At 45.8% G+C, this 23,250-nt stretch overlaps 1 protein-coding gene across 8 annotated transcripts; it reads right to left on the bottom strand.

The window, feature by feature from the left end:
* synj1 (synaptojanin 1) lies at positions 1-22,640 on the bottom strand. Of its 8 annotated transcripts, none has more exons than XM_035535626.2 (31): positions 22,535-22,640; positions 21,188-21,341; positions 20,874-20,960; positions 20,167-20,434; positions 19,474-19,699; positions 19,173-19,256; positions 17,456-17,517; positions 16,187-16,283; positions 15,830-16,005; positions 15,523-15,604; positions 14,189-14,341; positions 13,212-13,377; positions 12,527-12,550; positions 11,957-12,148; positions 11,742-11,826; positions 11,409-11,549; positions 10,899-11,091; positions 10,475-10,633; positions 9,922-10,078; positions 9,719-9,836; positions 9,104-9,316; positions 8,730-8,808; positions 8,323-8,485; positions 7,793-7,978; positions 7,526-7,657; positions 6,553-6,591; positions 5,801-5,832; positions 5,441-5,630; positions 4,967-5,280; positions 4,419-4,442; positions 3,431-3,567 (listed from the first exon to the last, which is right to left on the bottom strand). In XM_035535626.2, exons 2-30 carry the CDS (start codon positions 21,309-21,311, stop codon positions 4,428-4,430), a joined length of 3,957 nt encoding a protein of 1,318 aa, XP_035391519.1. In that variant the 5' UTR covers positions 21,312-21,341; positions 22,535-22,640; the 3' UTR covers positions 3,431-3,567; positions 4,419-4,427. The 8 variants fall into 8 exon arrangements, with proteins under 8 accessions (XP_035391514.1, XP_035391515.1, XP_026856695.2 ...); XM_035535627.2 differs by having other exon boundaries at positions 4,419-4,439; XM_035535621.2 differs by lacking the exon at positions 4,419-4,442 and having other exon boundaries at positions 1-3,567.
* Positions 22,641-23,250: the final 610 nt, after the last annotated feature.

The raw sequence follows: 23,250 nt of genomic DNA, 5'->3' as shown, positions 1-23,250 counted from the left end.
TACGTGTACATTTCCATTTATTATTGCATACGTACAACACCAATTAATTTATACATTTGTGCACCTGAGTGTGCACTTGAATCATAGATTGAATACTAAGTGTTGAATTGCAGTCATGATTTGTGTACAGATACGGTTAACACCACGGGCTTCGCTACAGCTACAACGGACCACCAACCACACAAAAGGAGTCAACTGTTTCCAGTTAAACCCTTGCATGACTTAAGCACTAGCTTGTCACTTAGAATTAATGGTTTTCTTCGCTGAATACACCCGAACAGTACATGTAATGCTTTATTTTGTCCAGTAGTTAGATTTTCCCCAACCGCTCAAGGACGAAAACTGAGTCATACACTAATGCTGCTATTAGAGAGATGTTTCAGTTTTGGACTGGACTGTAGCTACAGTAATGATAATTTCCTTTGTGCATAAAAAAGTTACTGGTTGGCATTCTTAAACCCTAAACCCTTGGAATGAAGTTTATTCTTTGCTGTTATTTCATTTTGCATTTTGAAATTAAACTTTTCTGTCCACCTTTTTCCAAGGATATTTCCTCCGAAAGCCCCCGAGCAGCCTTTTTAAATGTTGCGATGACTGTGTTATAATGGCTACTCGACAAGTGAGTCCTTCACATGCAAAGGCAGATGTAGATTTGAGTCATGCTAAAAATAAAAAACCCTTCCACCATACTCGCGCATCCATCCAAATACAACCAAACGACACACCTCACACGAATCTAAACGACACCCTCTCCAGACAGCCAGAAGTTTCATCCCTTCCCTTGGTTACAATAGACAGCATTTTTACACATAGATGTCCCTTTAACATTAAATGAAGGGAACCTGTACAAAGAAAAAAGAAAAGAACACCGATCTGCTGCCTTGGAACCAAAGAATGACCAAAGTGTGAAGTACAATATTGTGATCCCAGAGGTACGAACCCATATATAAAGTATAATATCGTAATCACAGCGGTACCAACATACATATGGTAAACTTTAGCAAAGAATGAATGTGGCATAATGAGCACTGCACAAATGAAAGAACACCAACACAGACATATTCATCATAACCAAATACCAAGTAAATATCAGTGCCTGAGAGCAAGAGGAAAACAGAGCAATACAGTAGGGAATGCACTGTATAGAGATAGCCCCCCAGCCTTCTCTTTAAGTGGATACATTTTTCATACAGTGACGGTCATCAACAACCCTGGGTACCAAGAGGATATAAGGAGCACAGTTTAGTGCTACAGAATTGAGGGAGATGAAACTGAAATTGGTTTATTTTCCTTCTGTGCGTGATTCAACATGCTTAAAGGCATTCTGCATGTTTTCAAAACGCTGGCTGATTCAGTCTAAACCAGGAGAGGGGATACTGTACAAAAACACTAGCCCCTCAGCCCGACAGCATAAAGATACAACTGCATACACACAGACATTCACTCACTCATAGCGCACATATAAAGACAGACAGCACCGACCAAGACAGAGCACAGTATTTCCCCACAGAAAAATACATATTAATTGAGAAGAAGAAATTTCCACTGAATCTACAGCAAAGTGATGCACCAACTCACAGAGAAATGAGAACTGCAACAGGAGCACATAGCTTCATGCTATGACCAAGGTCCCCTCGGTGTGGAAGCCACAACCGATGCCAGGAATCACTACAACAAGCATGTTCAGTAAATGTCAAAAGGTTTGGACTTGTGGTTTGGAGTCAAACACAGCCCTCATGCCAATAAAAATAGATATGCACTCTCCCCCATAAACCTAAAAACCCACAACTCTGGTTTCAAAGTACATTTGAAGACCTAAAGGATAGAGCTTTTCAGTGCAAAACGGGTATGGCATGTATGTATGTGTGTGTGTGTGTGTGTGTTTGTGAGAGAGAGATATATATATATATATATATAGATTATATATAATATATATAATATATATATATATATATATATGTTGAAGGAATATATATGTACACATTTCACACTACTTTACATTTTTCATACTGAAAACATATAAGATCACAATAAAGGCTATATGATACATATATTCACAACTTATTTACTTAAGCACATCAGTCTAGACATATAAGAGAATACAGAAAAACAGCCTGTCTGATCACACACATCCAAGTAAGCAACATGATTTATCCTTGCCATCATATTAGGTGATATAAACAAACATTAAAACTGAAGAAACATTCTTAATGAGAAGTCCCGATAAAGAATCACAGAATCCCCAATTATGTAGCTGTTTTCATTAAAACAGGGGCCATGTTAAAAAGGACTAGCAGGGAATGGCTATTTCCACTGAAGATTCCACAGAAACTAAAGTTGTGCAAAACACCACATAGCGTGTTCCTAGAGAGACATTTACCATTTTGCAGCTCAGGATTGAAATGCTGCATGATATACGGTCATAAATCTGCATAATAGTTAATGCATTTGATAAGAAGCATCTGGCCAGGGGATGCTTATATATTGCACAGTATTTCACAGTTGTGTGCATGTGTATGTATTCAAATATGGGTATTGATACATGCACCAGTCCTTTGCCAATTATTATTCTAGCATAAGAGAACTGCGTTGAGTTCAACATGGTTCTGCTCTGGGTTAGAGAGTGATCGAAAGATCTATTTTAGAGGGACTACACTTCAGAAATAGCACAAATCATACATGTAAATACAGAATTATGTTTCTCCAGTTTTCCACATATTCCTCAGTCGAACATTATACTTTGTATCATCATCGTTCCATGAAATCATTGGTAGTGCTGGGGATTATGGGGTTCCTTGGTGCAGCACTGGGGTTAGTCCTGGTCGGGATGGGAGGGGGCAGTGCTAGGAACGCAGCGGTGGAAGGGGCTGCCCAGCTGCCGTTGGAGGTGGACCTGTGGACGTTGCTCTGGGGCTGCTGGACACTTGGGTCACAGTGCCGAGGCTGGAGGGGACACCCCGTCATCGTCACCGCTGCTGGTGCTTTTCCCGATATGGCTAAGTCCCAATCATCTTCAAAGGTGACCCACGTCTTGGCATTCCTTGGCTGAGCCAATGCCGGCGCGCTGGAGAAGGAGGGGGGTAGCGTGGCACTGTGGCCCAGGACGAGCGTAGCTCGCTGGGGGCTCGTCTCAGTCACCTGGACCTGCTGCAGGGCGTGGAGGTCGGGTGTGAGTGAACGGCGTTGCGGCACGGACAGGTCGCCGGTGAACGGGTTGGCGCTGCTGGGCCGGGGCTGGAGGTCCAACAGGAAGGGGTTGGGGGAGGCGCGCAGGGTCTCCTGCGAGCGGCTGCGCGAGGGCAGCGGAAGGGCCAGTAAAGAGGGTGTGGTGCCGGGGGCTGGGGTCAGAGCCAGGCTCTGCTGGGGAAACAGGGATGTGGAATCCACAGACAAGGAGGTGGACAAGGCAGAAGAGGAAGAGGATGATGAAGAGGTGTGGAGGGAGGCATGACGTGTCAGAGGCTGGGAGTTCAGCCAGGAGGTGGAGGAGAAGAGGTCAGAGGTTAAAGAGTCGAAAGGGTTGGGTTTCCATTGTGCTTCTCTTTGGATTCCGTTCATCACGTTGGTCTGCAGGGAGAGAGTACACAAAAAACCAATTACAATTAAGCACCAGTGGAAAAAATGTAGGCCTGCAGAAATATGAAGTTAAAAATTCTAACTAAATGACAATTCTTGTTTGTAAAACAATGCTAACTGTTTGGCTGACTGGAATAGTAAATGGCCATTTAAGGAGGAGGTTCAGAATTCAGTCCAAGGGGCTACTCAACCAGTCCACGGATTAATAAATCAACCATTGGCCAAGTGACCAGGTCATGTGTATGTGGAGCTGGAAGGCACTGAAAATCCTGGACTGGCAGACATTCCTGTGGACTAGTCTGAGAACCTCGGAACGTATTATAGAACGTTTTAAACAGTACAGTATAGTCAGTCATGTTACATACAGCATTAGAGTTATGAGGCATTGATGTTATTAGAGTTATGAAGCTTCCTTTTGGTTTCCAAAAGAGAAGTGACCCTAAGCCTCATACATTATGAACTGAGGTAAACCCTCGACAAATCACAACGTTCAGTTTTGTGTGGTAGGGGATGTTCAAAATGACAACAGAACCCATTTAAAAGACAAACAAAAAATAGGGGAAACTTTCCTTGAACCATCTCTAAAACTAGTTTTTAGTTATATGTATTATATGACTAAAATAGTAATTCAGTGGTTCAAGGTAAGTTTTTCCAAACACGTATATACTGTCATTACTACTAAAATAATTAAAAGCCACCAATAAATAAAAACAGCCAACTGAAACATGAATAAGGGAAAAGCAATTAGAAGATGGAGATCTCTATAATGTATGAGCATATACTGTGACACAGGACTATGATTCTGTGAAGCCAAAACTGAGGTCAGAACTGGCATGAAATACCTGTCAAACTCAGGATTGCTCCTGCTTTAGAGAGAGAGAGATAAAACACACACACGCATCAACAAAAGTAAGCAATATTACTGGTGGAGACAGTTGCAAAGCTGAACTAAGACAAAAGCCACCCATCCCAACATGGCTCTGAAGTCACACGTTAAAAGGGCGGATTTGTGGTGACTTGGAACCAGCCTGGAACTGTTTTGTGCAGACCATCCAGAGCAGGACTGCTCAGCTACTCCAACACTGACATTCCACTGTCCACGGGATGATATATTAAAAGGGAAAAACTCATACAAGGTGCCTGATGTTTGATATGCTGTTCTCAGTTGACTACACAACTTAAGTAGATGGAACGACTAAAGAAATATTAAATATTAAAGGTTTATATATTTTGGACCTCATTAGAAATAAACTACTGGTTCTTTACCTACTGAAAATCACCTCCAGTCTATAACCAGACTTAGTATGTGTCCAGGACCCAAGTTCTTTTAAATCTGCTAACCACCAAAGTGTTTACAACAGTTATTGTTTTAAACAAGTGCAGGACTAACCTGAGAAGCAGGAGCAGCAGACAGGGCGGGAGCAGGGGCGGCATCGGGTGGCAGGGCGTGGGAGGAGCGACTGCGGGGTGGCGGCTTGGGGGAGGAGAGGCCAGGTTGGGGGGGAGGCTGGGCTGCAGCGCCGGCGAGCGGGGCCGCCGGCTGAGGCTGCAGGGGGGCAGCCAATGTGGGCACCATGGGCGGGGGCAGCTGCGGCACCATGGGCGGGGGCAGCTGTGGCTGTGGGCGCATGGGGGATGTGGCCTGGGCCTGCATGGGAGAGGCCACCTGGGGCCTGATGGGGCCCGGCAGTGAGGGGGGAGGACCTGAAATTCAGAAACAGGTCAGACCGTCAGGGGACTTACACTGATGGTTAAAAACCTACCGTTTTGTACCACAGCCTGTGTTCTCAATGTCCTTAAAGGCAAATGTCTGGGTAACGCTATGCAGTCATATTAACAGAGTGTAATTTGGCTGTGCTCCTACCCAGAGGGAGCTCTGATGGTTTTCTCTGCGGTTCTGGGATGGGTCTCGGGGCTCCTGGGTGGTTGTCTGAGGAGGGCCGAGGGGCCCCTGGATGCACCTCGCCTACGGGGCGTGGAGCCCCGGGGTGGGCTGGAGGAGGCGGGCGGGACTGGGGAGGCACACTGATAACACCTGCTCTAGGAGGCATGTTCTGAAACAGAAAGATCAAATGGACTTCCTGAGACAGCCTGGCTGGGTCTGGCTGAAATAACCCACATTAAGGCAGGAGATGCATAACCACATCTACTTTAAAAGTGTATATGTCAGTAGGTCATCAATATATTATTTAATTATACATGGCCTTCTTGAAAGTTTACCCACCTGGCGTGAGACTCCTGCAGCTTGGCCTCGTCCTGAAAAACAAAATTCTTACAGTTAAAAGTGCACATTTTCTCATTTGCTCAGTGTTTCATGACTTTGTTCTCACTACCACCAGTAGGTTTCTCTGCACTGCCCTCCCGCGGTGTAAACATCAAAACACCAAAACCGGGTCTGAGCCACTGCGAAAGCTGACAGATCAGCACTTCCTGTAATGTGCTGGACGCCTTAAGGAGGTGTTTGAAGTTTGAAAGCAAACATCTGAGTCACTGAATCATGCAGAAACATCTCAGGTCAAGCTCTCTCCTGTCCCAACCTTCCTCCTCTTCCTTTCTTCTTGCTTCCAAGTTCAGCTTTCATAATGACTCATCTCTTCCTGGTCAGCAGGGGGCCAAGCCACATGCCTGCCACCAAGTCTGCCTGGACTGATAGCAAATCTGTTTGTTGGGTCTGACTGCAGGGCTGTGGTTTGGACCACACCCACACTTGCCTTCCCAAGAGACTTCAATGAGAGAGGTGCCCTGAACAGGCAAGCCAGGAAATGCCTGTCAGTGCCCGTGGCCAGGCTGGGAGGGGCAACGCAGCAGACGGCTACATTAAAGTCCTTCTCCGCAGCTGTGGCAGGCTACATTAAAGCCCCTCTCCACAGCTGTGGCGTGCTAGCTGCAGAACATGCCACTGAGACATGCAAGTCTGGAACGCTTTCTTTACATGCCAAAGCAATACATAATGAACGGCATTACACCGATACTCACCAGCAATATCTGCTCTGGCTAAAGCGGGGCTTTTTTGTCCTTTGCAGCATGCAGGAGGAAGTGAGCCACTATTAGTCACAGTTTCAGTGCAGTAATTACAATACTTTTGACTTCTGAGGAAGCTCCTTGTCAAGCAGTGATGTGCCTAACGTGCCTATCCAGGTTTTAGCTCAGAAGGAGATGCAATGATCTACCTACATCATCACACCTCATCTAAGAACTTGTGGCCACAGAATGAACGAGTACATGCATTACAGCTACGAATCATCTGAAAAGCAAATTAGGTTCTCAGTGCATTCAGAAGTGTATGAACAGTTAATAATGCATAGCCCAACGGAAGAGGGCGCAGTAGGGAAGCTTCTCAAAAGAACCTACATTATTGTTTTTGGCGATTACTTTCGTATCATGCAAATCATATAGGTCCGAAATGTCTGCAAGAATTCATGTTATTCCATAATAAGAAACAAGCTGATAAAACATGAAAGAATATCTTCAGTGGTTTTACAGTGATAACATCCAGCCCAATGGTGAATATACTCAGAATACAAGTGAATATTTGATGACAGGCAACTTCCAGAGAAGTCTTCAAAATGAAGCCAGCTACAGTCCATTCCTCTAGCTATGCTAAGTTGCTGCTGAAAGAAGATGAAACCCCCCCCCACAAACTAGTAAACCCCTGTGGGAAACCAGGAGTGCTCTGATAACACCAGGTTACTGCAGATATAGATACAGCATCTCCTTCTGACCCTCCACAAGCAGGTGTAAGCTTCCAACTACCTTTAGAAGCAATCTAAGGATAATAACAAATAAATGTAACAAATGTATGAAAAGCAGGTTTGGTATTAGATGTGGCGGAGCGCTGTGTTTTGTCTGTAAAGCAGGACCAAAGAAGAGGACGCCACAGGTGAAACCCCTGGGGAAGTGGCTTTGAATAGCTCTACCACGCAGCAGACTGATCAAGCGGCAGCCGTACCTGATGGGGGTGGAGGGCGCTGGGGTGGAGCAGGCCTGGCCGGGGGTGCGTTGGGCCGTGGCGGCGGAAGCCGTTTAGGCTCCACGCCTTGAGGAGGGGGGACTCCAACTCCCTGATTGTCCATGGGAGAACCTATTGAGAACAATAATTGATCATCATACTCACCAGTGTAGACATCACCATGCAGCAGGGCAGACGGGGTGTCTGAGCCGCGCGCTCAGCACAGGAGTGGCACCCCTAAACTTTGAGTGTGTGCGTGGGTGTTACCTTGGGGCGGGGCGGCCGTGCGAGGGGGCATCCTGCTTGGCCGAATGGGCAGCGGGGGCTCGCCGTGGGTCGGGGACGGGCAAGGGCTGGTGCGAGGCGAGGCAGCAGGTGAACTGCCTGGCCCCATGCCCAGACCAGGCTGCAGGTGTTGCGGGACTATGTCCTCCACCTCCTCGTCTACGTCACCTTCAGAAAGACACCATGGCCACATGTGACTTTTGACCCGAAATTAAAAAAATATATATAAATAAATAAATATTTTTAAAAAAAGGTTAAATGACATGTTAATGAGATTACTCAAATGATATTCCACTTAAATTCTTACAGCATCATAAAAAACAGAAGCATGAAAACAAACAAAACTCCTTTTTAATCAACAGACATTTTAAAACGGCTTTGCCGAAAGTTTGCATGTCATTTGAATGGCGCTCTGTAAAACCTTGAAGCCCCCACAGTCCATATCCCACTCTTCTGCATCCCGCCACGTTCAGTATTCCAAGAAAATTCCAAGGCCATCATAAGACACGCACCCTCCATGTCGAACTCGTCTCCCATGTCGGTGTCCTCGGCGAGCAGCGTGGAGCTGCCCGACATGGGGATGTTTCCGCAGATCCTCTCCACGCTCATCTCCTCCTCCAGACTTCTGATCCAGTCGGGGCTCTTCAGACAGATGTCTATGGTCTTCCCCATTACCTGGACACACAGCAAGAATAATTAGCGATGGACCAAATCAGCTTGGCTCTGTTTTGCTGTCCAAACATTAGAGATTCATGAATGGTTTTGCACGGGCAAATTTAATCCCCATAGAGAAACTGAAGTGACATGCCTGGTCCCAAGGCAGTAAACTTATAGATGCCACCAGCATCACTGCAGACAAAATAAGCGGTGCAGGTTTCAACATGCAGATGAATGGAAAAACTCAAATCCAGTTCCTTACAGTAGATCCACTGAGGGACAGGGCAGCTAGTGCAGAGTACCCTTCCAAAAACGTCACCCACATCTTCTCCTCCACAAACCTGTTGTGCGGGGAAACAGACTTCAGAAGAAAACAACAGAAAACCAATGTGGCCACACAATCACTGCAGAGCTACAGGAATACTCCCAGTTCCTTTCTGTATTATCAAACATTGTTTACTGGTTAATAACACCAAAAGTGACTTCCGCTCCACCTTTGGCAGCCTGGCACAGTGAACATCTCGCTCAAGAGCTCAGGGCCAGTGGCACAATGCTATCAGCTGGAATCAAAGCCAGTGGCCTCCGACTGGGTCAGACTGTCTGGATCCTGCCCTGCCGGCACAGGGGACTTCTTACCTGATGAGGATGACCTCGCCGAAGCTGGCAAACTTGTCCAGCAGCTCGTCGATGAGGGCATCGTCAAAGTAGTCACTGGGTCCGGAGGCGCCGAGCGAGACCAGGATGGTGCCATCGGGCGGGCCTTGCAGGGCGATTACGTCTTTGTATACCTGGTGGCGCACTTCGGGATCCACCTCCAGGACGTCCACGTCTATGATGGCAACCACCGGCCTAGAAGAGGCACAGGGACGTGAGGCACCAAAATTAAGACCAGTTCCAATGAATGGTTCAGGACAGATCAAGCCCAGTGTTGGAGTAGATTAAGCTGTGTGGTTCTCTCTTGGACTGGGTCTCTGCCTGGAAAGCTCCGAACGAAAATCTTGCTACGTTCTTGAATGTAGCTATAATAAACAGAAAGGGGCCAATGAATGAACATCTGCTTCAGAACATGGCAGCCTAAAAGAAGCACCTAAAATATTCAAGCACAAACGTCCAGGACACTCTCACACGAGTGTTCTCAAAAGTCAAAACATTTCGGAATGCTTAAAACGACGACATGTTACACAATACACCCATAAATGAGCTCATAACAGGGCTGTGGCTCTGTGTTTAAGTACTAGGGGCATGTTCTACCTGTGGTCTGAGGTCTTCAGCTCTGCTCTGCCATAGTACTTCAGATCTCCAGGGCTCCACAGGTGTTCATCTTCCTCATCTAATGGCGCTCCTACGACATTTAGATCCATCTCCTCTGCTGCATGGACACACAGGCACAAGAGTTAGTCCTGCTTGTCGAAGGGCGTGGAAGGAAAGGGCTTGGAACTGAAGCGCAGGCCCACCAGTTTTCTGGAAGTTCCACTTCCTCCTCCTCCAGAGCACACGGTCGGTCCAGGCAGGTGTGCGGCACTTCTCGCTCGTGTCGTAGTCATCAGAGAAGAGGTCGTACTTGTAGGTAGGAGCAAAGTCCAGCTTTCCTTCAATGAAATTCTTGAATATCTGAAAGGGGAGGGGGGATTTAGGTGCATTTGAAAACAAAGCTTTTAGTTTAGTTCGTTCATAAATTCTAAACAAGAGACAGACTAAACACTATAACACTGACGGCATCAAAACAATGAACGAATGCATATGGTATTATGCAGTGTTAAACAAATCAGAATATGTTTTATACTACAGATTCTGCCCCTTTTGCTTTGCACACTCTTGGCATTCTCTCAATCGATAAAATAAAGAAAAAAAAAAAACATTGAATGATAAGATGTGTCCAAACCTGAGTGGTATTGTGTGTGTGTCTGCACACACACACACACACACACACACACACACACACACACATATATATATGAGAAAAAAGGCGAGTAGGGTGGTGAAATTGGAGGCAGTATGAGGTTATACCAGGCCTGCATTCTTTTGCTCTACCAGCTGGTCCCCAGCAATAAGGCTGTCCCAGTTCTGCTGCCTGATCAGCTCTTTGACCTCCTCGTTGGGCAGGCTGATACGATAGTTGAAGTCACCACACCAGAACACATAATCATGGGAGTAGAGCAGACGACCCTGGGAGTGAGAAGGTTGAGATATGAATCACTGCAATTACGCAGTGCAATTACGCAGTTTAATCATTAAAGTGATTAATGGCTTATTTTAAATGTGATTTTTTCCCCCAGATGCCTTTTTGGATAATTGACACTAGACTGAATCATTATTTAAAATTAGTATTTATCAGCCGCATGCTATTAAAATTTGTGAAGCACTTCACAAATATGTAAATTCAAACGGCCAAGCCTATGTATCACATGAGACCGTTTGCTTCTCTGGTTACCATGGGGAACGAGAGCTTGCGGGTGATCTCATTGTAGTCATCGTTTCTCTCTTTGACCTGTGACTGGCCAGCAGCAAAATGCGAGCACACGAAGCAGATGCTGGTGGTGTGGAAGAGCATGCGGATAGCCACGCCCCCTTTGTTTCCTGTGGCTCCCCCCATGCCAGTCTTGACTGTGTCCACAGCAACATCTCTGGTGGCAAGTAAAGATGCATACACATTCAGTATCTTCATTCAATCTAATATATACCTAAATTCTAAAGCCTGAAACTGAAACACAAATACAAATGATTTATTATTCTCATAAAGCAATGTAATACACAGGATATTGCTTTAGAATAATTATATTGTTATATTGTTATAACTGTTAATAATGTAAGATTGTCATACACTGCAACCACTACGTGTCAACATGGAAACACTTTGTAGTAACATCTAAACACAAGGCTACATTCTTAACCAGTTAAGGGAAGTAAGGGGCAGGTGTGGCAGAGCACTGTGCAGGTGTACCGGATGAACGGGGCATGCTGGGGCCGAACAAAGACGAAGAGGCAGACCCCCACCAGCTGCTCGGACGCCAGCAGCACGTACTTATGATCCCGCGAGATGTTCTTCTGTAGCTCTGCCGCCCACAGCTTCTGATTGGTGGTGCTGCGAGGGCCGACGCATATGATCGGTTCATCGTTAACACAAACCACGACAAAGGCTCCCATAATAGAGTGACTATCACGTTTCAGCTTACCATCCAGGCAGGATTCTTTGGAGGTTTCTATGGCCAGAGGGCAAAACATTTGTCTGTTACTGAAAAGAAAATGTTTTGTGGTTGTCAACTTTTGTTGTTACCTTGCACTGACTATGTTGCCAGCATTCAGCTCCACCATTTCCTCAAAGCCGATGGCGAAGATGTCAGCAGGGTGGGCCCTGCTGTCTGCGAGGCAAGTTGAATGTTAGCAGAGCTTACAGCGGATCATTCAGTCCACAGGAAAACTACTCCAGCCCTCACATGGTTAATGCGATGCATAACTAAAAACAAGCGGCTGGCGAGAGAGGTGGCTCACCCTGGAACTCGGGGAGGCTGGCGTTTTTGGGAGCGTCCAGCAGCCAGTCGTTCAGCGTCTGGTTGCGGAAGGCGATGCTGCGGAACTGCTTGCCGCCGTTGACGTTCCACGTGCCCACGCACACGCGGATCTTCTTGGGTCTGGTGTACTTGTGGTGGTTCTGGCACATGCCCAGGAGCACCCTGGGAGCCGCTGGAATGACATGAACGACACCAGCATGGTCAGGCACCACAGACTCAAACTCCCACAATGCCGAAAGCCTGTACTACAAATCGAATGATAAGTGAAATGGGGCAGGGACACAAGATGTTTTTCAAATGATAGGACATGTGAAACAAGACATTTCTGAATGAAGGAAAGTGAAGCATGATGAAACAGCTTCAAATATGGCTGCACAAGTTTCAACATGTGTTCCAACAAGTAGAGCTTTCTCAGAAAGAATGATAAAAATGAAATGACCATAAAAACAGAATTAAACAGATAATACAGCACTCAAGCATAAGACAACAAAACACACAAAAAAATAAAACCCACATAATGAGGCACATGAGTGTGCCGCACATACTGTACCTGATTGCAAAATGGGCTCAGAGACTAACCATGTAAGCAGTAAGGAAAGAGAGAGAGACACACACACACACACACACACAGGGAGACAGGTAGCAAGGTTAGCAGTTAGCCTGAAAGGCAGATAACATTAGCACGCTGTTCCGGCACTAATCATGCACTAATCATGAACTAACCTTCTGCCTGGGGCCACTGAGGCAGGCAGATTAGCGTGCCGGCGTGGGGAAACTCCCTTGTGTAATTCTGCTCTGAGTGAAGGAATCAGGCAGCTACAACACACCCACCACGGCTCAGCCCGATCTTCTAGCTGTCACTTTTACCCATTTGTAATATAATTTTTAGACATGCAGAATATTGGCTATAACAAAACAGCAAGTGTGTAAATATAGTTTCTTCCCATTGTGAAAAAAAACACTTTGCCCCTGTACTCACCATCATCTGGTATTAAAATGATGTGGGCCTATTTTTAGCAGAGTTATATTAAGTGCAGACCATATCACAATTACAGTAGGCAGAGACGCAAGCATCACTTTTCAGACATAATGTCCAGGGAAATGGAAAAGAAGGAAAAAAACAAAAACAAACAAACCCAGCAGGCAGATAAGTGATAAAGCAAAGCTGTTTCAGCCCAAGTCTGCCCTGCATTCTCTGTACCGCCCCACACCCCAGGTACGGCTCAGCTCTGTACCGTAGAGACTGCTGGTGGTGAGCAGGGCGCGGGCTTTATCCGCCAGGTCGCTGTTCAGAGTGCTGCCCAGCCTCAGGATGTCGATGGCCTCCTGCTTGGAGGTGTCAAAAAAGTTGTTCTGGATGGTCCTGGTGACGGAGCGTGCTCCATCCTTCAGCTTCGCCCCCTGCCGAGTGACACCAGCACGGGGATCAGTCGCCGGTCAGTGGCCGAAATGTAGCGCACGTCCACGTTAAAATGCCACAGAAGCGCATGTCTAATTCCATACACCCAAGGGAATGAAAACCCACTTGTGTTTACATGTATTTGGCTGTTCACGTGATCAGTAACATAGAAGTGGATCAGTTCACTGATTCACTCACTACATCAGTTCACTCACTATGTAGTGATATGAATACAGGCCAAAACCATTTCTGACAGTGCGGCCAGAAGAATCCCTCTCCCTCCGAGGTACAGAAAAGACAGCAGGGCAACACACAGACACAGGGCACAGATACTCGGGTCCCGAAGGGCCGACTTGTCCACTTACCAGACAGGGAGATCAGATGCCAGAGGAAAGCGGAGGATGATAGCACACAGAGGCAAGAGTTAAGAAACGGATCCGGAGGTGTATAGAAACACAATTACAATTAAAGTTACAATCAGGACCTTTTAATAATCTGATATTTGTGTCCATGTAGGTGTAAATCAGATTAAAATGAGTGGACATTTGGTTCTCATAGTGCCATCTTTACTTCTTAGCTGAAATCACACTTTAGAATGTTCTACACTTTTCAGGGAATGATTATTGACCAATGCTGTCTTTACAACAGTCCCACATGTTAAATACTGTGTGAGTGAAGACAGTAAAAAAAGGAAAATAAAAAGGTCCTGATTATAGTTTAAAAATTCACTTGGAACACCTTCCATACACGTCTCAGCAACAGACCATGCAGAAAAGCCCCGCCCCCTGCAGTTTCCACAAGGGGTTAGCGTACCTTAGCCTTGCCATCCAGAGCCCCTGTGCCAGCATAGATCTTGCTGATGGAGTCTCCGTTGAGTGACCACATGGTGCGGAAGACCTCCTGAAAGCGGGCCACCAGCTGGGGTTTCTCTGTAAGGCTCATAGCCTCCAGCTGCTGGGGAAGCATCTGAACACCGCAGACGGAAAGAAGAAAAACAACGCAATTCTTTCATCTTCATCTCCAGTGGCTATAGTGTAACCCAGGGGGGTTTGGATTGTTGTACAGCGCCACAGCCAAGATGAAGTTGGCTTTATGCATAGAGTTTATTTAAATCACAAGTATCAGCCAAAGTGCTGCTCAATAAAAACTTACAAAAGGGGAAAAAAAGTAAAAATAGAGGTAAATGAAACCAGAAAACAAACGGCACTCGTGATAACCGAGGACATGTAAACTGAACAGTAGTATACAGCAACAGAGGAGATGATTAGACGACTGGAAACATGATTCCTGGATGGATTCAACTGCCTGAGAGAAAAAAAAAAGTTTTTGAATTTTATTAAAAATGTCCATTTTGGGAAAATGTTTGATAAAAACCGAGAGACTGTTCCCAAGTCTTGGGGCAGTGACTGAAAAAGCTCGGTCACCTTTACACCTCAGCTGAAAGCAGTGAGCAGCTAAAAGCATCTGGCTAGAGAGGAAGAATGGAGCCAGAGGAGGTCAGAGGCCGAACCTGGAACCATGCCATGCTGGGCTTTACAAACAAACAATAAAGCCTTGCCTTCACTTCCATATCTGAATGGCAGCCAGTGCGGGCAGGCGCGTATAGGTGTAATTCTCTCCCTCTCTCGGTACGCGTCAATAGCCTTGCAGCTGCATTTTGCATCAGCTGCGGGTCTGACGGACTGGACTGGCAAACAGGCAAGCTGAGCGAGTAGGAGTAGGCGATCGGAGAAAAGATGGAAGCGTGAATGCCTGTTTCCAGGTCCTTAAGAGACGGTAGGCCTTTAGGCTTTGCTGTATTTCGCAGCTGAAAGAAGCCAGCCCGCGCAACTATATTTGTCTGCTTCTCAAAGTTAAAAGCTGAATCACGACATTTGGCTACCACTCAGGCAGTATCCGCTTAACCAACAACAATTCTGTTAATTTATTTTGGTTTAAATTAAGAAAATGTTTTGACATCCAAAATTTTATAACCCTCAAGTCTTTGCACATGCGCTGCAGCAAGCCATCATCACCCGGTATAAGCGGGAGGTACTGCTGTGTCATTTGTGTAGCAGGGACATTAAATACTGTACTTCTGGAAAGAGGAGGCATGCATAATAACACATAGGAGTACCATTATAAACACATTGTAAATAAGTACAAACCTCAAGAGCAAAGAAGGCTTGGACACTGTTTGTTCTGTCCAGGCAGTCTAGGCAGTTGAGTCGAAGTGTCCCAGTCTGACATCTAGAGCGGAAGGAGATGGCAAGGCACACGTTACGGATTAAGAGACAGCGAGCCATGAGCTGTGTCAAGGCATGCACTCGGACTACAGAAAAGCTTTTACCATGAAAAGACAGAATGTCAAAAGAAAGCCTGAGGGGGAAAAAAGAGGAGAAGGAGGAGGAAAAGAAGAAGAAGAACTTGCTTAAACAATGGAGGAAAAAGCTGCACGAGAGAGGAGGGCCCCACCTCTGAATGCCAGCGTCAACGGAGTAATAGAAGAAGCCGCACTCTTCCAGGAACTTGTTGACCTGCGGCTTCAGAACGCTCGACAGCTTGTCCGTCTTCCCTCCTTTCACCATTTGGTGATAGTCAAAGTTGACCATCTTCACGGTGTTGGCATGGTCCGAGGCCTTCAGGTGACTCTGTGGAAGGCCCAGACGGACATGTCAGCCACGCACCTCGATTCTTCCCGCTCTAGTGGAAAAACTCTAAAACAGCTGCCACATTAGAATTCCAAATGTGTGAAGAACAAACTGATCATCGGTGTCAGTTTATTAAAATGAGTTATATGAGTGTGGAGGACGAGGAAAAGCAAGAACAAACCTGGAAGGCTTTGCTCAGCATGTGCTCCCCCTCCTTCATGCCCAGCAGGTTAATGATCACCTGTTTGCCGTAGAGCCTTTTCAGGGCCACGAAGTGCCTGCAAGGTGAGGTCACGTGTGAGCTCAGCACTGACACAGCCAAAGCAGGGCAGACGTGAGCACAGACAGAGGGCACGTTGCGTGAGCCGAGCCAAATTCACAGCCTGCTGCGGCAGTTTTGGACCCTGCTAACTGCACGTGAGAGTCTGGCTTATTCTGCTGTGGTAGAGCATGGAGAAAGGCCAAGATCCACAGTCAAGGCACAAGGTCCTTTGGACTGGGACTGAGAACCACTGGTCTGCTGCGCGCCATCAGCGCTGAGACTAAAGCTGCTGCATTTACAGTTGCACTTAGCCATGAGTGAAAAGTTGCATTTGAATGAAATACGTCAGTGAGTGTGTGTGTGTGTGGGGGGGGGGGGGTAAGGATAGTTCTAGGACCCTAAGAAGTGAGAGATGATGGTGGATGTTGAGAGCAGTGAAGTGGGATGAGGACAGAGGCGGATGAGTGCACTGCGTCTAAGGCTTCTCCTGACTTCATCTCTGGGTAGCTCAGCACTCCAGGGATTAGTGCAGTGACTCATGAATAAAGCAAGGGCTCCTGTCGTCTCTGTGAGCATGGATAAGGAGAGAGGGAGAACGGCGCCTCGCACATTTCTTTAACTTCCACTGAAAAATAAGCAAAAACCCCTGATCTAGGATTATATGACAAGCAAAATCCTCAATCTAACCGTTAAAAAGAGCAAAACAACAGACTGTTCTCAGATCAGCTGTTGTGGATGGCTGATCTATCAGTGCACACTAAACAGCCTTGCAATATCCTCACTGTGCCAGAGGAAGGGTCTTCCCACAATCCTCTTGACCTTAACTATGCTATATCATCATCCATATCAACTTGGTGCCGTTCAGGCTGGGGGCCATGAACAGGCAGGAGGGCACCTGCCACACTTTAAACGAGTGTTCGATCAGCATTTGCTGCCACCACACACTAGCACGTTGCAGCAGCTGGGACAGGACATCCGGCCGCCGTGCCAGAGAGGGGGGCGCGGACGCGGCGTGGCCTTGTGGGCGCTGTGGAGGCAGGATCAGCAGAGGCAGGACTGCGCAAGCATGCCACATTGTGCTCATCAGAGCCGGAGGCCTTTCCAGAATGCTGTGGTGATACTGGAGACCTGCCATGAGCAGCTGAATGGTGGATGGTGAGCCAGCAGGGGGCAGCGCAGTTTAATTACCTCTCAAAAGCTGGTGCGTTGGCCTCGAAGCCACGGGACAGCCTGACACGATGGGAACCGACCTTCTCATGCAGGGGGAGGAGGGAGAGAGAGGGAGAAGGAGAGAGTCATGACACAACATGTTTAATATAGGGAAAGAAAGACAGAAGGCAGTGGTGAGAGAGAGAAAGAGAGAGAAAAATGTAAAGAGAAAGAAAAAAAATAAAAATGAAAGACAAATTAACTCTCAGAGTATGGCTATTACTAGACTATGGTAGGTATGAATCAGATACTTTCAGCAGGAAGAAGTCATCCTTCACCATTGCAACACCCTGCTGAAGCTGACAAACAGAGATAAAGCATACAACGTGACATCACTAGGGCCTGGAACACATCAAGCACCAAGACGCACACATAGCAAATATTTCCCCTCCTATTCAGAAGTCTACCAACTAGTTCACTAGGCCACAACTCAGGTTTTAGTAAACCAGAGCTTCCTAATACTAGCCCAAGGCAATGAATAAGTAATAACACCTTCCAAAATCCTTCTTAAAATAATATTTAAATTTAATAATATATACCCAAATATTGACAGTTCCACAGGAATACACAGCAACATAGTCACTTTCCCAGCCATACTGTTCCGATTACTGTTTTCGGTCTTAAATATTCTGTTTTCTGTAAGCTTAAGTGTGTCAGCCTTATCTCAGGTGGTGAAGTGTGAGAATGTTCTCACAGGCCATTCTCTACTATAAAGGGTCCAAGAGGGAAGCAGTTTCTTCTGGACCGGAATGGGAAGGCTGTGTTTGTCATTCAAAAACAACAATAAATAGTCAATATGTAAAACAAAGTTGAACCAATCCCTGATCTCATATCAGTCTAAAAGCACGAAAGAGCCATAACACCTGTTCCAATAAACTACACAAGACTACAAAAGCCAAACTGTAAGGAAATATGCATTATCACAATTAACTAAATCATTCTATAGCTCATTACTGTCTCCCACATTGCTCCATGCCACGTTCAAAAAAATCATTAGAATCCCTAAATACATGTATTAATTCTCCCTACATTTCTATTTTAACTCTGAAGCTAAAGAAGTCTTTAGGGAGTGAGTTCTCTCTAGTGGTGCAGTGGGTGTGGTCCATACCCACCCAAGCTCCTGTCTGTACACAGAACTCACCCATAAATATTTAACGTGATCTCAGCCGCCACCTCTAGAGTATCTCCAACATCACGCTGCTTCGTGGGAAAACACATCAGATGCTTGCTTTTAATATACAACTCGTGGTACATCATTCGCTGACAGGAGCTTTCAAGCCAACATCGTGGACTACAGTAAAACAAATTTTTTTTCAATTGCCATCTGACGCTCGGGCTGCTTCCCTGCAGCTTGTGCACCAGTGCCACTGCACAATGGCCTCCCAGTGCAAACAAAAGGCACCTGCCACCAGATCTGATGGGGAACTGAACCTTGCAGCCAGCAGGTGGCGCTCTGCCTCTTTCCTGTTCACACCTGAATTGGGGGCTTTGTTTCAGGCGGAAAAAAAAGAAAACATTGCCACAACAACCAGGACAGAACGTTCCTGACAACATGGACAAATCTGACTGACTTCAACTTGGCTGGGTAACCAAGTAGCTTTAAAAGAGTTCCTTTGGTTGCAAGTTCAGAAATCCTTTTCCTGATGGAGACGGAAACATGAGAAGGTAGAGCCATGCAAATACTGCCTGAGCTTACCTGTATGCCTGGCTGCTCCCAGAATAAAGGTATTGATCCACGGATTTGAATGAAGGATGACACTTTGTTGTCAAGGAATATGACCTGCACATGAAAAAGGTCGTTTTTAAACAGGTTAAACAAGTCACTAGTTTTAAAAATATGCTCAACACAACTTGGCAAGGTCATCCAGCCTCCAAAATCTGGCCAGACTTCCAGACCCAGCTACCTCAGCATCATAAAGTTAAACCCCAGCCCTGCCATCGCAGGAAGCCTATGAGTGGTTTTGCGCCGAAGGAGGTGCCAAACAAAGGGGGTCCACCTGTTCGGTTTCCACAAAGTTGGCCACCTGGCCGTCGTCGTTGGTGCCTCGGACGTTGAAGCGCGTGCCCGCCCTCTCTGAGCTGAGGCGGGAGATGACGCAAGCCTTGGCCTGCTTGTGACCCGCATAGATGGTGCGGATTTCCACGCCGCCGCACATGAGCCTCAGCAGCCAGTTGTCGCAGTTCACCCCGTAGTGCTTCAGGTGCAGGTGCAGGGACTGGTTCCTGATTCAGACACAAACATTGCACATATGCGCCGTCATGCAGATGGAATACAGGCTTTTCTTATTCCTACCTCCTACGAGTAGTAGGTGACGTGGCAGTTTCTGCAGGGACTGAGCTGCATCAGCAGGCACTGTTTCCTGCACGGTTGTACTTAGGCAAGCTGAGGCACAAATTGCAAAAGAGGGAAGCTGCATTTTAATTCCTGGAACTGTGGTAAATGAGAGATTTTTGCTGAGGCTTGGGAATTTGTGAGAGGCCATGTAAGACACCATGGAAAGTTCTGGAGAAAAAACACTGTCCAGGTACACAGATAGAATTCAAACAGAAAACAAACACCATTTGCATGTACCATTCAAAACAATGCATTTAGTGTTTACAAACACTACACATTGTGTTGAATGGTACAAAAAGCATTTCTTATTTGCTGCTGCGACTTGAAACGTACAATGCAGAAGCAGTCAGCTCACCAGAAGAAGCGATTATCTGATGTCTCTTCTCTGATCCTGCGGTGTGCATTCAGGCTGAGGTCCAGGCTCACTCCCGTAGAGGACCAGGCGAAGTAAAAGCTCCCAGAGTTCAACACCTTCCGCACCTCAGAGATCCTGTCTTCATCAGTCGGGTCATTCTTCAGGGACACAAACTCTGTGGCTGTGACCCGGAAGACCTCCGAGTCCTGCACCTTTCCCACGGAGCTACACCCAGTCACCACCACCAAACTGTGCAGCATGGAGTCCCCTAGTGATGGAAAGGGCCACAGAAAGAACAAAAGGAAGATCTCAATTTGTGCAACAGGAAGGCAAATCTGAATTGTGCAGAGCAGTTAAATTTTTCTATATTTACAATGCAAAGTACCTCAGACCAAAACTCTGCAGTGCCAACTGCAGCAATGACTAGCAGTGAGTTAGAGTAATTTTATAGGTCTGTACCACCAATGGAAGACTTCTTAATTAAAAATCTTGTGTGTGTGCTAAGATTCCAAACCCACACTCTTTAACTCACTTTAATGTGAAAAAAGAAGTCAAAATATCTTTGGAGAGATAAAAGACTTTCATTTAATCTGTTTTGCGATTTAGTTCAGTTGTGGTAACAACCTTTAAAGGCAATAGCAGAAACTTCAACATCTTATTTTCTCTCAGACAATAAAATATTTTTTGTTCAGTGAATGCACACTCACCGAGGTTAAGACGAAGAACTCCAAGGATGCCATAAGCGTCCAGCATCTTGGTGTATGTGTTTTTGATAGCCTCCTTTTCTGCTGCCGCTGAACGTGAATGGAAATGTGTTATAATGGTTGACGCTGCGATTATCACTGATAACGGGGCTCGAGTTGCTAACATACACCTTCGTTTGTTTAAAACAAATCAACAGCGACAGTATTTTTTCCGCCTCTGAATCAGTCGCTGTTTGCTATGCACGAATAGCAGTGAATAACAGTGAGATTGATCGCATCCAAACGTCTACGGAGACGGCGAGCAGATGTTCGCTTACACAGAACCGCGACAGCTCCAGACTCGAACATCAAGCATTCGTCACGATTTCTTGTTTCCACAATCACGCTGTAGGGCGGCGGGTCCAGCTTGTGATAAATACGATATCCTTTACTAAATGCCATGGTTGACGTTTGACACAACTTATTTTAGACCTAGCAAACAAACAAATATACAAAAAACAATGACAACCTTAATGCATTCGATCTGCTACAGCTTATCATGGGCTGTTCGCAGAAAAATACACGACCCTCTTAAAACACATTATATCGCATGTTTATTATGCAAACAAACACAGTTAAGTGCTACTCATGGCTGTGAATGTGTTCGCGCAACTCTAAATATTACAGCATCAGGGGCCTACCTAATGCGTACTGCATCTAGAGGAAAGAAGGCTCACGACACACAAACGATCAGACATTATTATAAACGTGCGTGAAATGAAGCAAATTACTGACAATGAAAATGTCCTCTTAGCTATTACAAAACAGCAAAGCTTTTAATACTAGCTACATTTTATTTTTAGCTGCATGTCATGTTAGATGCCTGAAATAAGCCTAAACATTAGCAAGAACCGTGCAAATATATAACCAAGGGGATTGCCCTTCCTCCTTTGGTGATATCCATCACAGTACTCGGTAGCTGTGGCCGCTTTGGTCAACACAACGACCCAGTATGAGGCGGACAATGTTTCTAACGACACGTCTGCTGGGAATTAAACCTAGACATGGTAGCTAGCTCGTTAGCAATGAGGAAGAGCATACAAACACGACGGAAGCAAGTGCCAAGCGCTCACCGCTACGGTTCAGCGTTTCGATGTAAAGGCAAGCAGTCAGGAGCATAAACCGTAAGGCAAATTTTAGATAACATAGCTAGCTGGCTATCTTACTTATCTAAAATCAAACAGTTCCCACTGAACAAGTAAGACGAGCTAGGATCGAGCTGCTCACCTAACCTAGCGAGCTAGGTAGCCAGTGTTTCCTTCAGTTGACTTTCCCACCTCAGCTATAGATTTAGTTAGCTAGTTATCTCTCTTGCTGACTAGATAATTATTTGTATTATAGGAATCATACGAGCGTCAGCCAACGCTAGCTAGCTTCAAGTATCGAAATGGCTAACGGCTGCTATCATCATCTTCCGGCAATCCGCTGAGGCGCTGTTAGCATAGTTAAGATAGCTAACGTTACCGAAGCAACCGTTGGTCGGATTACTAACGTTTATGCCATTTTATTTCTGTGCAACATTTTTTTTTAACGTCAATCTTGATTTGCCATACTGACACGTTTAATAGTACATTTCATTTGCATTGTACAAGGCAAACAAGTAATGTAATGTACGCTCCCTCTACCTGTCAATGTTGTGCCTTTGCCGGGTTGACAGTCGTATTCAGACAAAAATGACAACAGTGATTCGCGAGCCAGGTAGCGAGCTATCAATACCCCGCCCACTCGCCAAATAAACCCCGCCCCCTTTTTTCAAGCGACGTTTTCAGACAAAAATGACAACAGTGATTCGCGAGCCAGGTAGCGAGCTATCAAAACCCCGCCCACTCGCCAAATAAACCCCGCCCCCTTTGAAGTGACGTAAGTTACTCAGTTATGTTCAAGTAAGGTCTGCGTTTGGCCACGCTCAAGAGGAATGCACAAAAAGCGCACTGATGAAAAATTTGTTTCACATAATTTCTTCTTAGTAGTAATAGTATGAATGAAATAAACATCGTGTAAATAAATAGGCCTAAAGTGTAAACATGGTTTTCACAGGTACTTCAAAATTCAGAATAATATAATCGTCTTACTGATTTCCACAATAAGAATGATAAAAAGAGCAACTACGTCCTGGTTGAGACGTGAGCGTGGCTTTGCACAAATGCGACATCTACCGATCGTAAGGTCAGCCTACAGCTTCAGGCCCAATGTTGCTAAATGGAAAGTGCATCACTGTAACACCATTATATCCTGAGGAAGATTTTCCCAACCTTTACGCGTCCGTAACATTATTTGCGAAAATCTCGCCCATAAAATGAAATAAATTCTGAGAAAAAATAATTCTGATGAATACCTATGC

The sequence above is a fragment of the Electrophorus electricus genome, chromosome 19 (assembly GCF_041902795.1).
Source record: "Electrophorus electricus isolate QZ-2024a chromosome 19, ASM4190279v1, whole genome shotgun sequence".
Classification (NCBI taxonomy): Eukaryota; Metazoa; Chordata; class Actinopteri; order Gymnotiformes; family Gymnotidae; genus Electrophorus; species Electrophorus electricus.
Note: the sequence above shows the minus strand (reverse complement) of the source record. Positions and strands in the feature narration are given on the sequence as shown.

Bases quoted from the DNA above. Each gene is read 5' to 3' on its own strand.
- synj1 (XM_035535621.2), bottom strand. From the start codon at position 21,311: ATGGCATTTAGTAAAGGATATCGTATTTATCACAAGCTGGACCCGCCG. The intron at 13,378-14,188 runs GTACGCTAACCC...GTCACTCGGCAG, and splicing joins CTCTGGATGGCAAGGCTAAG to GGGGCGAAGCTGAAGGATGG. The intron at 11,092-11,408 runs GTACACCTGCAC...ACTTGCCACCAG, and splicing joins CAGCATGCCCCGTTCATCCG to AGATGTTGCTGTGGACACAG.